Below are 12033 nucleotides of genomic sequence, written 5' to 3' on the forward strand. Positions count from 1 at the left end.
GCATACTGTCATCTCTGGCCAAGCCATCCTAGAAACCTAGGTATAAATAACGTAAAATACTAACTCTCTAAGAGAATTAAGTTATAGTTAGCACAGTCTTAGGTCTCAGATCAGAAGCCTTCAGAGGCAGTCCTTTGCTTCCTGCATTCTGACCCAATGGGAGAGAGAGAGGACCCAGTCTCCTTCTGAGATCATGCCTCCTCTAAGCCATTGCATTTTGGGGTTTTTTTTTTTCCTCTGACCACTTGAAGATGGTTATAAATAATTAAGAGGCCAAAAGGAAGGCAAGCAAGTGAATGAGGACTGTGAGGATCGCTTAAAAGATTCAAGACCTGGAAAACCAACTCAGTCATCCTTCCTTGGGTTGTCTTACTTTTATTTTGTTGTTTGTTTCTTGTTTCCTCAAACTCAAATTTAGGATTTTGTTCAAGGATCACATATTCTCTCAGAATAGTATGCCTGGGGTTCTTCCAGTGGGTTTTGTATGCTTAGCTGTTCACCAAAGCAGAGCCAATACAGGTGATTCCTTCAGTGTTAGACTGAAGGTCAGGGTCACCCAAACCTGCTTGAACGGGAACTGCACATTCTTGGCAAAACTTGCTTGAAAAAGCAGCATCACTTTCATCACCTTCGGAAGATGAGAAAGAAGCAGCTTCCTGAGATTAGTTATAAACTCACATGGCATGAAGGATACAGAGGAGAAATCCTTCAGGGTCTAGGGATTAGGGCCTTGGGTCCAAGGGAATGAATGGAGCCTGGGCTGTAACTGAAAGAAATATGTTACAGGTATATAGGCACACCCCACCCCTACAAGCTTGCTTTTTTGTAGAAAAGGAGAAGACCAACCACAATTTCTCCAAAAGCTATTACCTTAAAAACCAGAGTCCCATGGTATCTGGCCTAGAGAAACAATCCAAAGTTCAGCCCTTGAGGGCCCCCCATAAGCCGCAGGTTAAAAGCCACTGGGCTGCTTCCCACCTTGCAGTCAGTTCTGAATGATCCTGGGGTCCTGCATGGGGGACTGCAGCACCCTAACTAATTGAAATCCCCACTGTACCAGATGCTGGGGGGAGGGCGGTTGCCAGATGTCAGTAATTCTTCCTCCCCAAGCCCTGTAACAAGACTGTAAACCAGCAGTAGAATGGCTTCTTTAGATTTCAGTTCTTGTTATTTCTCCTGCTCAGAAAGGGTAAAGAATGTCAGCTGAGTAACGTGAAGGAGGGGGAGCAGGACATGAGGAAGGAGGGAAGTGATTTTTTTTCATGACAGGATAATGTGCCTTTAATACAATTGAGTGTTGCCTGCATTTCAAGTGAGATTCTAGGATAGTTCAGAGTTTCTTCCTATTTGATCTAGAAGAACAAGGCTGGACTAAGATTATCCAAACCTGAAGTTTCGGCCCCAGACATTCCTCATACTGAGCCATAGGACATGGATTTTGAGAAATATCTCTCCTCTTTAAAATTGCTTTGCTGTTTCTGAAGCCAGGAGGGAGCTTCCTGTCAAAACAGGTATCTTCCTAGATGACAGATTAAAATAAAACTTCAGAGCAAAGCTCTTAGCAACACATAGAACCAGATGTCCTAGTGTATTGTTTAATGGCCTAAATCAAACCAGGACATGCGAATCAATCTGTACAATGCTTTGTTTTACTCTGATCTTCAGCATTATTCCTCATAAAACCAAATACCATAAAACAAGTCACTGAGTGGCCAGGTCCAGGAGGCAGCTTTGTCTACATCTACATGGATGGCCTTTTGAATAAATTGAGCAGAAAAAGTGTGGTAATGTGAAATATTCATAAATCACTGAGTAAGCACTAACTAACCTCTTGGAACTTTTGTTTTCTCTGGTCCCAGCTGTCTCCAGGCTCTGGAAAAAAAAGCAGCTAGTCGTAGTGTCAGAAAAGAGGGAAACCAACTAGAAAATACCAAAGATACCAGGTTTATACTCTTTACCACTTAGAAAAAGCCCACATGGCAGGAGAAAAACAGCTTTAGCTAGGACTCTCTGGCGTAATCTCCAGGTACTGGAGGGAGCAGCCAGAGTGCCTGAGAGTCTGGCTCTTTGAGCTAGGGTCTGGCAGGTCCTGTGTGCAAGGACTTCCTCTTCCTAAAATCGTCCTTAAGATCTCTCTAGGCTTGAAGTCCTACCTGAAGCCCCAGATCAGCCCAACCGAGACCTGGGGAATGAGTCTGAAAGATAGGACCTCAGTCCTCCAGACACAGACGTATGCTCTGTATCTCGTCACCCTCACCAACCCAGGCTCAGGACCACACTTAACTGCCTCCAGTGCCTTTCTCACACTCACGCAAGACTGACGCACCACACCATGATCTAGGAGCTCATTTCCACAGCTGTGACAGCATGAAGTCAGCAGAGTGCCACAACCACAGAGCCCAGTGAGGGAAGTAGGACCAAGACACAAACATCCTGTCCTCACGACACTGAGTGGCTCCAATTCAAGAATCAGGGTCACAGAGCTGATTATTTATGTGGGACAGAGCTTCCCAAAGACATGCAGAAACCCATTTTCCCTACAATCCTTGCAAGTGACAGAGCATTTTCTCCTGAGTCCATAGACTCAAATGGTGCTATTCTTGGCTTATAAGGTCAGTGACAGGAGAGAGTGACAGTGACAGACCAGTTGCTGACCAGGAAGAGTTGGAATGTGTGGAGCTAAGCCTAAGGTAGGAGTGTCCTCAGGATAACGTGAGCACCAGCTCACTGGAAGTTCCATCTCTTTCCACAGACCAGTTTAAGAGAGAGGGGGCTGAATCGGTGGCAAAGACCTGGCCCTGCAGTCCCCTTCCCGTGCTCACGGCCGTGTCAGGACTCTGGCATGTCCAGCCCTGTTCTTCCGTGCAGGACCGGGGGTGTTTTTGGGCCAGGTCTCACCTCGTATACGATCGTTTCCAGCTAAAGATCTCCTCCAGATGGGAAGAGGGAGAGACCTCCCGCTTCTGCAGGGTTCCCCAGCGACGCCGGCCCCCTAGGAATGAAGCCCGATGCCTGCTCAGCCCCTTCATCCTCTCTTCTGTTCGGAAGAACTCTGTCAAGGCCCGGAAGTACTCCAAAATGACCTCATGGCTCCAGGCTGGCAAGGGCTCCTGGCGCAGGAAGCCACAGTGGCCTCCATGGTGACTGAGCAGCAGGAAGAAGTAGGGGTTGCTGTGGAAGAGTTCCGTCGGCAGAAAGTGGTCTGGGGGCCCGCACACGGGGTCGTCAGCACTACAGATACACAACACAGGCACGGCCGCCTCATCCACATCCCGGAGGGGGTCGTTGTGGTCCCAGTAGGTGTCCCAGCTGATGGGGAAACTCTTGGTGTGGCAGAAGAGGGTTTCCTCAAACTCTCGCAGGGAGCGGCTCCTGAACAGTTTGTGGGTGTCCACCGTGTCCTGGAGGGCCGAGGCGTATCTGGCAGCAAGAAGTGGAACAGGGAAGGTAGGAAAGGACAGAAGAATGAAAAAATGAATCGACAACAGAAATTATAGCAGCCTGCAGACCAGGTTTCTGGTCACAGAGGCATTCTTTGGCCATATGGTATTTTTGAATTCCATTTCGTTGTCATCACTTGAAGATTTTTTTTTTTTTTTTTTTTTTTTTTTTTAGGTAATTCTATGCCCAAAGTCGGGCTCGAACTCACAACCCTGAGATAAAGAGTCATACCCTCTACTGACTGAGCCAGCCAGGCGTCCCTTTGTCATCATTTAAAGCCAGGAGATTTCACATAAAATGCAGGTATTTGGGTTCTCTAGGGAAATGGAAAGGTCTGGCAACATGGGCTGGCATTTCTCAGGGCAACAAGGGGGCATTTCTTCCCTCATTTCTGTGTCATGGTTCCCACCAGGCCTTGTGTTACCTGCTTAGCCCTGGGGCACAAAAAGACTTTACAGCTGCTGATCTATAGTGACAGCTCTACTCCTGCCCTCAACTCCTGACCCTCTATAGGCAACTTGCTTTGAACTGAGCCCCTCCTGGAACACCCTGGCTCAGAAATTCCAAACCTGCAGGTGACATCCCCCCTATCGTCAACATTTTACTTCAGGTTTATTGGTCTGTTTTTTATTTATTTTATTTATTTATTTTTATAATATTAGTCTGTTTTTTAAAAGCTAACATGCTGTCTAGATAATAGCAAACAAGTGTGACATTGAGCAGTAGTACAGGTATTCCTAGAGAGGGCTGAGCAGCAGCAGAAGAGGCTCCTAGGAGTATAATTATTTTACAGGGTATGCTGTAAAATGGGAGCCTAAGAGCCACTGCTCTGGGGAAGAGGGACATTTTTGCTCTTTCCACTTCCATGGAGAGAGCCTGGCACAGGAGGTCAGGATGGGCAGCTAGTGCTTTGAGTGAATTGATGCAGACTTAGCCAGTTGCATTTGGATGTGTGTCTCCAGCAAACATTCAAAGAGGCTTGCCCTGAGTTTTCCATCCCAAACTTCCAGGGCAGGACAGACCCTAAAGGCCCAGATTTCCTCTCCACTTCCCTCACCTTATCTTCTAGCTGGTGTTTAGGGTCAACACTGGTGGTGGTCATTTGGGGATGGAAACTAGCAATGAAGCCACATCAGAACATTTTGTCTTGGACTGCTCAAGTTCTGGGCTGCTATGACAGCCCTTTGGGCTATTATTGGTGAGTTCAGGGCTTGACCTTCTCAGAGCACAATGGGGGCAAAATCACACACCAACAGATTTCTGATTCCTGTCACCTCCAGGCTCAGTCACTATATAAGGAAATATTCTAGACAGATAATCAGTTGTAATTGCTTCCAGAGCCCCATTGCTGATTTGACAAACTGTGGATTAAGCGGTGAATGCCAGGGGCTGCCTCTGCTGCTGGTGGGGCAGGTGCTCAGGACACCCCGGGGGGGGGGGGGGGCTGAGATGAGGCCCGCGGGCCCCAGGGCAAGAGTTCCTGTTCTAGCATAATGATGCTGAGTCCGACCACGGCCCTTAAATCTGCTCCCCTGGTTCTGTCTAGACTCGAGGGTTTCTGGACAGCTTCGCAAAGCGTTTGCCTCAACTGTCTGTCCTGAACCGTGTGATTCCGTATGGTATCCTCGTCAGCCCAAGACCCCTCTTTCCCACTTGGCCGCCCGCCTGCGGCCTCCGTTACCCACCTGCTGAGGGCGATCTTCTGGTGGAGCAGGAAGCCCCGCTCGTAGGGCCAGGGCAGGCCGGCCTCGAACCACTCGCGGCAGCGCAGCACCGGCGAGATGCACGCGGCGCCGGTCACATAGCTGGAGGAGCCGCACTCTCCCAGGTAGGACAGCAGGAGCGCTGAGCCCGAGCCCTCGCTCACCGCGAACAGAGGGGCAGCCGGGTGTCGGAAGCGGATGTAAGTGACCGCCTCCTTGAGGTCGGACGGGTCGCCGAAAGGCTGCAGCCGGGGGCTGACCAAAGGGCAGCCGTGGTGGCCGCGCCGGTGGAAGATGACCGGGTAGTAGCCGCGCTCCAGGGCGAGCAGACAGAGGCCGAGCACGTTGCGGGTGAGGCGCCCCCAGGCATTGGGGATCACCAGCAGCACGGCGGGAAGGCCCCCCGCGTTAGTGACCCGTCGGCCCCGGGGGCAAGGTCCCACGACCCAGTCCAGGGCCACCAGTCCGTCGTCCGCCAACTGCAGGTACTCCCTGGCCAGCTCAGGCCCGGGCCCCACCGGCAGCACGAAGTGGCAGAGGGTCTGCAGGTGGGGCCCGGAGAGCCAGGAGCGCGGGAGCGGCTCCAGCGCTGTCGAGCGTCGCAAGGCGCTCAGCAGGCACCGGGCCAGCGCCGACGGTTTACAGATGAGCCTGCACCCGCCCGGCAGCGGCTCGCGCCCGTCGCTGAATCTGTCCGCGGCGCCTCCGCCGTCTGCCTCCTCCCGGTGGTCCTGGCCGGGGGCCCCCGGCACAGCCCTCGCTCCGACGGCGCGCCGCAGCCGCGGGGCCAGCAGGCCCAGCAGGGCGAGCGCGGCCAGGAGCAGGGCGAGGGCGGCGCCCCACGGCGGCATGGCGAGGCAGGAGAGCCCCCCGCGGGCGGCGGGCGGCGGGCGGCGGGCGGCGGGCGGCGGGCGGCGGGCGGCGGGCGGCGGGCGGCGGGGCTGTGCCCTGGGCGAGCTCCCCGCTCTACCCGCGGCTCCGCCCGGCCGCCGGCTGCAGCCCTGGGCTCTCCTGCGCTGCGGGTGGGGGTGGGGTGGGGCGGGGGCGGTGGGCGCTCCGGATTGGTCGTGGCCCTGCGGGAGGCAGCCAGTTCGGGCCCGGCTCCCCTCGCCCGCCCCCCGATCCCTCCCCAGGTCCTTTGTACAGCGATTGCGACAAGCTGGAGCAGAAGGTGAAAGGAGCCTAGGCCACACAAAAGGGCCGAGGACGCGCCGGCGAGCCGGAAGGGAGTGGGGAGGGCCGCGACCCGAGCAGTGGGGGTGTTAGCGGCCGAGAGCGGGGAGACTCGGAGGCCGAGGATCGCGGCTTGGGGGTGCGCATCGGAGTCCCCGCCGAGCCCTGCCCTCGGCCCGGCTCGGTGTGTAGCTGAGGCGGGGCGGGGGGACCCTGCGTCGCTGCGCCCTCAGGAGCCGCGGCTGAGAAGTAGCCAAAGAGAGACGTGAATAAAGCCCAGCTCCGGAGCAGGCTCTCGGGCTCCCGCGGGGCGGCTGCAGCTGCGGCCGGAGCCACTGGCCGCCCCTCCCTCCGGGGCTTGGCCGCGCTCTCTGACCTCGGTGTTTGTCTCGGCCCCGCGGGCACCCTCGACTGCGCAAGAGCCCGGCGGGGAGGGGGTCGGGCTGCGGGCCAGCGAGCGCGGGGCGGGCGTCCCGCCAGACAGCGGGTCTGCTGCAGGGGGCCAGGGCGCCGGGGGCTGCCAGTTCCCTGGCCCGCCTCTGCGCGCCGGCCGGATCCCCCGGGAGCATGGGGCTCCCCAGGAGCCTGGATTCAGATAATGGAAATCCTCAACACCGCTCCCTGAGAAGGCCTTCCCCAGAAACAACAGCCTCAAGCTGGGGGAAAAGATGCACCCAGGCGCCCGCGAGGGGGCCGTGGCAACGGATAGATTGCAGTTCCTGCATCAGTTCAGTAGCTGGCGTTTACAGGGCAACGAGGGAGGGATGGGTAAGAAACCCCCTTGTAAGTCACGTTCTTGCTCTCTATCGAAATAACCCGTTTTCGCTCTATTTCGAAGTCTGAGGCTGGGCATCTCAACCTTCATCCTCCATTCAGGTTCCCGTCTTTCCTCAAAATCCTGACCGGGGCCAAGGAGAAGGGCACTAGAAAGAGGCCGGCGCCCCCCTGCAAGGGGCAAAGCCTGTGACTCCTACACCTCACGGTGACAAACGTCTCCCTGGGCACACGCTGGCCATCGCTGGACAAACGACAAGAGCGGAGGCGGGCATGCGGGAGCAAAGCGGCCGCAGGCCGGATTCGGCTTCCTCGGACTTCTGGGCCTGGGGAGGGTAGAGGCCAGAGACCCCCCGAAGCTCCTCCAGGTTCAGGCCCTACTTGCGAGGGTGCGAGTGGGATGGACTGAAGGTGAAGCCCTAAAGCGGGGACCCTCTTCCTTCCGCAGCTCAGACTTCATGATTCTGCCGCTCTTCTAGTTGCAGGTCACACCAACGTGTCTGAAGCGGGTTTGCCGGAGGAGCGTGCGGGTCTCCCCTTCGGGGCCACTCGGTCCACTGGGATCCCATTTCCCGCCCTTTGCCCCGCTCCATGATCCCACCCGTGCACTGCAGCTGAGCTCTGCAGGCGGCAGAGAAGCGCCGGGACGAAAGTGCGGGCGAAGGACCGGCCCCCGTCCGCCTTGCGGGGCCGTGCGCTCGGGCCCGGCTCCAGCACAAAACTTTTCCGGCTCTGAGTTTAAGACGCGTGCGCGCAAGGTCCGCGATTGTGGGCGGGCATTGGGGCGGGGCGGAGGCGGGGCGAGAGGAGCGCGCGGCTGTGGGGGCGGGGCGGGGCGGAGAGCGCGCGATCCTGGGGCGCTGGGGCGCGCGCGCGCGAGCCCGGGGTCTACGTGGGCTTACGGGCGGCGCGGGGGACGGCGCGGGGGTGCGCGCTCCCGGGCCTGCGGTGCGGGCCGGTCCCCGGCGGACCGGGATGGCACCTCCTCCGCCTTCGCCCCAGCTACTTCTCCTGGCAGCCCTTGCGGGGCTTCTGGGTCCCAGTGAGGTAAGGCGACCGGTCCCTGAGCAGGCTTCGGCCTGGGATCTCAAAGCGCCGTGCCCAAAGTTCCTCCTGGAAGGAGTGGCGCGTGCAGAGGGGATAGGAGTCGTCCCCTGGCGGACTGGGCCTGGGAGGAGGAGGGCAGGGCCCACGCCGAGGCCAGTGCCCCAACTCTTGTGTGCCTTCGACTCACAGGTGGTGGCCGAGCCGGAGGAGGAAGCGGGAGCCCGCTGTCCCGAGGGCCTGTGGCCTCTACCCCCACAGGTAGGAGCCTGGCGAGGGGCGGGTGTGTGTGTGTATGTGTGTGTGTGTGAGAGAGAGAGAGAGAGGAGAGAGAGAAGAGAGAAGGAGCGGCTCTGGCCTGTGTGTGTGTGTGTGTGTGTGTGTGTGTGTGTGTGTGTGTGTGTGTGAAGGAGCGGCTCTGGCCTCGCCGCGCCCTCACAGTCACCCTCTGAGGACCTCTGCCGGCTCCTCAGGCCCTCAGTCACCGGCGTCTGCGTCCCAGCCGAGGCGTGGGGCCTGCTGCCCCCTCCCCACCCCCACACGGAGTTCCCCAGCTGCTCTAAGTCCTCTTTTTCCCCATGCATAGGTGTCACCAAGAGTGGTTTTCGCGCGGATGAGCCGATGGCAGGTGGGTACAAGCCCGGTGCCATCCTTGGTGTCCGCACCAGAAGCGGCGGGCTCTTTGCAGGTTTTTCTCTGCCTTTTCAGCTCCCCAGCTCCATTCTTGACGCTTCCCTCAGGAAGAGAGTGAGCCACGGGTCTCTGTCCTGTGCAGTGCTGTGTCAGGAATTCTGTGGAGTAGCTGTCTGCCCGTGGGCAGGAGGCTGCAAGGGCAACCCACAAAACCACCCATGCCCCAACTCTGCTGTGTGGCTGTGGGAAGCCTCAGGACCCCAGTTCCCTTAAGAGGGGCATCAGTAATGTCCCTGCTCTCCAGGACTAAACGAATTGTGTGTGATAGCACTTGGAGGAAGTAGGAATCTATGTGAGGTAAAGAGTGTGCCTGAGATTGCTGGGCACCAAACCATGTATGTGTTCACCTTGCACGCCCGCCTCTGTTTTCATGCCAATGGTCAGATGGCTTCCCTGTCCCTTTGGTTTTCCTTTAAAATATCCATCTCTTTTTGAAATTTATCATAGCTCCAGGCCCAAAAACCTCATGCCACCTACCTGATTCCTTCCCTCAAACACTCTTTCATTAAATCATTCCCCAGTTTAAAAGCCTTCAATGGTTCTTTATTTCTCACCCTATCATGGTCATACCCATCTGACGCCTCTCCCAGACCTCCACCCCCACCCCCAGGTTTTCAGGCCCTGCTTAGTTAAATAAGCTTCACCTGACATTCCCAAATCTTGGGTTGCTCTTGGGTTGTGTTGGTCTCCTCATCACACATGTGAGTGCCGGGCTCATTCCCACTGCTGTACCTCTGCTGCTGCTTATTCTCCATACCTGGCCTAATCTGACCTGAAGCTGAAGTGGGCAGCTCCCTGCCCTTCTGCAATCCTTCCCATCTACTTCCAAAGCCCAGAGCAAGAGTCAGCTCTTTCTTGAGAACTTGCCTCATCACCCCAGCCCTTATTCACCACCTTCTCTGAATTCATGTAATGCTTACAGCTTTTCTCTTATAACGATAAATCACTTTGAGTTTTATTAGTTTTTTCTTTCATTTGCATTAGTTCTGTTGCCCTGAGTTTCCTTCACATTCCCTGCAAGCAGAGCCCAGGAGTTGTCTTTTGGCATCTCCTATAGCGTCTGGCACAGTGCTAAGCATCAGGTCAGCTTCAGCAAAGAATAATTAATAATTGATGAAGTGTTCCCATCGTGGGACCATGCACCTGCTGCCTGACTGCCCTGTATTTGGATGTTTTGGGGAGATATGTGGATAGAATCAAAACATAGAAGACCTGGTCTCCATTTGGAAGATGCTTACAGTCTAGACTGGGGTCCTGTGGAACCACTGTTGCACAGGTGCAGAGAAATAGAGCTGAAGAGTGGGGTCTAACAGCCTTACCTAGGCTTGTGAGCTTTGAGGGGTAGCACCTGATGGAGAGGCGGGGGGGGGGTGGGGTGGGATGGAGAGGAACAGAGGCAGGAGGGAATGCCTGCCTCTACCCAGGGCTCTCTGTCCTTCCCTGAGCCCTGAAGGTGGGCATCTGGCCACCCTGGGAATCCCTTTAAGCTGGCCCCCAGGATGGGAAACCTTAGGATTGTCAGCGAGTGCCCTGGGCCTGGCACGATGCCTCCGTATTTTTTCTCTAGGCTGAGGATGTCAGCTTCCTCTACCACCCCTGTGCACACCCATGGCTGAAGCTCCAGCTTGCCCTTCTGGCCCACCTTTGTGTGGCCCGGCCCTCACTGGCCCCTGACTCTAGCCTCACTCAGGAGAGGGTAAGTGGTTGAGGAAAGGTGGTCGTCTGCACTGGCAGAGGCTGTAGCCCCATCTGCAAGGGAAGGAAGATTCAGGGACTTCCTCTTGCTTGCTCCCCACCTTCATCTTAGTTGTCCTTTCCTAGCCCCTGGTGTTGGCAGCATGGGGGGTGGTGCTGGAAATGGCGTGGATAGAGCCAGCCTGGGCTGCCCACCTGCTGAAGAGGCGGCGGCGGCGGCGGAGGAGGCAGAGGAAGAAGGCCTGGTTCTGCCCTGATGGTCTTTCTGGGTTGTCTCCCTTGGTCCCAAGGCCAGGGCGAAGGAGGCTGTGCTGGAGAGGGTGTGTGCAGGTGAGGGGTGCTGGGCATGGTTGGTGGTGGGGTCACTGGGTTATCTGGGCAGGAAAAGGGTGACTGCTATCTCTCTTCCCAAAGGCCCCAGCTTTAGCCTTTACTCTGTGGAGCTGGAGGCCCTCCGGTGCAGAGGAGGCAACTAGAGAGCCCAGGCACCTCTCTCCTGGCCGTGCCAAGAGGCGTGGGCTGCGTGCTGCCTTCGGTCTCCAGCCCACCCCCTCAGCCCTGAGGTTCCCCTCTGCTTCTCCACCGAGCTTGGAGGCCAAGTGGCCCGTATTGGCAGCTCAGGGTGAGGGAGGTAAGGCGCCCTCTGTGCCCCCTCTCTCCTTGCTGCCCGAGGGTCTGGGCGGCAATGCCAGCTCTGGGCTAGAGACCCAGGGGCCCAAAGGGCAGAGCGGCCCAGGAGGCTGCACCTGTCCAAGTGGGGCTTCCCCAGCCCCTCAGGCAGCAGTGCCTCCACCTGTAGTCCGGGGTCCCACCCCTCGCACGGAGGAGGCCGCTTGGGCTGCCATGGCCCTGACCTTCCTGCTAGTGCTGCTCACTCTGGCCACGCTCTGCACTCGGCTGCACCGGAACTTTCGACGCGGGGAGAGCATCTACTGGGAGCCCACAGCGGACAGCCAGGACACGGTGGCCGGTGAGGAGCTACCCTCCTTACCAACCGCTGGGGGCCCGGCACCTCCCCAGCACTCCTGCCATTCCCTGATCGCCCCACCCCGCCCACAGCTGTGCTGAAGCGGAGGCTGCTCTTGCCCCCGCGCCGGCTCAAGCGCTCCCGCCGGAGACCCCTTCTCCCGCCCTCGCCGGACAGCGGCCCAGACGGGGACAGCTCCGACTGACCTGCCCCAGCCCTGCCACTGCAGTGGTGGTGGTGAAGGGGACCTTTGCCCAGGAGGCCGCGACCTCTGCCACGTGGACCCTGCGCGGGACCGCCCCCTGGCGGCCGGCCCGAGCGCTTCCCGCCTAAGCATCGCAAAGGGGCTTGTCCCTCCGCCTCCGGTGTGGCTTGCTACGGAGGGTTGAGGGAAGGGGCCCACAGCCTCCCTTGCCTGTATTTCTAATTAAATTATTTTGGTAGAGTCTGGGGCTGAGCTGGTGCATCTGCCACGCAGACACTCCCACCTAGGACCCTGTTCCGGGCCACTGAAGTGGGCTTTTACCAAAAAATCATTAGGCC

The 12033-nt window shown here is 57.3% G+C and overlaps 2 protein-coding genes across 13 annotated transcripts; one reads left to right on the plus strand and one right to left on the minus strand.

Moving 5' to 3' along the window:
* Positions 1-345: 345 nt before the first annotated feature.
* Positions 346-6093, minus strand: ABHD15 (abhydrolase domain containing 15). Its single transcript, XM_026016265.2, has 2 exons — positions 5127-6093; positions 346-3420 (listed from the first exon to the last, which is right to left on the minus strand). The coding sequence occupies exons 1-2, from the start codon at positions 5993-5995 to the stop codon at positions 2895-2897; spliced, it is 1395 nt and encodes a 464-aa protein (XP_025872050.1). The 5' UTR covers positions 5996-6093; the 3' UTR covers positions 346-2894.
* A 532-nt stretch (positions 6094-6625) lies between these two features.
* On the plus strand, positions 6626-11935 carry TP53I13 (tumor protein p53 inducible protein 13). 12 transcript variants are annotated; one of them, XM_072747896.1, is made up of 10 exons: positions 7221-7459; positions 7571-7849; positions 8328-8396; positions 8722-8763; positions 8844-9125; positions 9853-10104; positions 10396-10524; positions 10650-10853; positions 10938-11493; positions 11583-11935. In XM_072747896.1, exons 8-10 carry the CDS (start codon positions 10686-10688, stop codon positions 11693-11695), a joined length of 837 nt encoding a protein of 278 aa, XP_072603997.1. In that variant the 5' UTR covers positions 7221-7459; positions 7571-7849; positions 8328-8396; positions 8722-8763; positions 8844-9125; positions 9853-10104; positions 10396-10524; positions 10650-10685; the 3' UTR covers positions 11696-11935. The 12 variants fall into 12 exon arrangements, with proteins under 12 accessions (XP_072603993.1, XP_072603991.1, XP_072603992.1 ...); XM_072747892.1 differs by lacking the exons at positions 8844-9125; positions 9853-10104 and adding an exon at positions 6626-7085 and having other exon boundaries at positions 7194-7459; positions 7577-7849; XM_072747890.1 differs by lacking the exon at positions 9853-10104 and having other exon boundaries at positions 7194-7459; positions 8844-8882.
* Positions 11936-12033: the final 98 nt, after the last annotated feature.

Source organism: Vulpes vulpes, chromosome 2, assembly GCF_048418805.1.
Source record: "Vulpes vulpes isolate BD-2025 chromosome 2, VulVul3, whole genome shotgun sequence".
Taxonomy (NCBI): domain Eukaryota; kingdom Metazoa; phylum Chordata; class Mammalia; order Carnivora; family Canidae; genus Vulpes; species Vulpes vulpes.

Bases quoted from the DNA above. Each gene is read 5' to 3' on its own strand.
- ABHD15 (XM_026016265.2), bottom strand. From the start codon at position 5,995: ATGCCGCCGTGGGGCGCCGCCCTCGCCCTGCTCCTGGCCGCGCTCGCC. The intron at 3,421-5,126 runs GTGGGTAACGGA...TCTTGCTGCCAG, and splicing joins CAGAAGATCGCCCTCAGCAG to ATACGCCTCGGCCCTCCAGG.
- TP53I13 (XM_072747897.1), top strand. From the start codon at position 8,067: ATGGCACCTCCTCCGCCTTCGCCCCAGCTACTTCTCCTGGCAGCCCTT. The intron at 8,883-10,395 runs GTGAGCCACGGG...TTTTTTCTCTAG, and splicing joins ACGCTTCCCTCAGGAAGAGA to GCTGAGGATGTCAGCTTCCT. The intron at 10,854-10,937 runs GTGAGGGGTGCT...CTCTTCCCAAAG, and splicing joins GCTGGAGAGGGTGTGTGCAG to GCCCCAGCTTTAGCCTTTAC.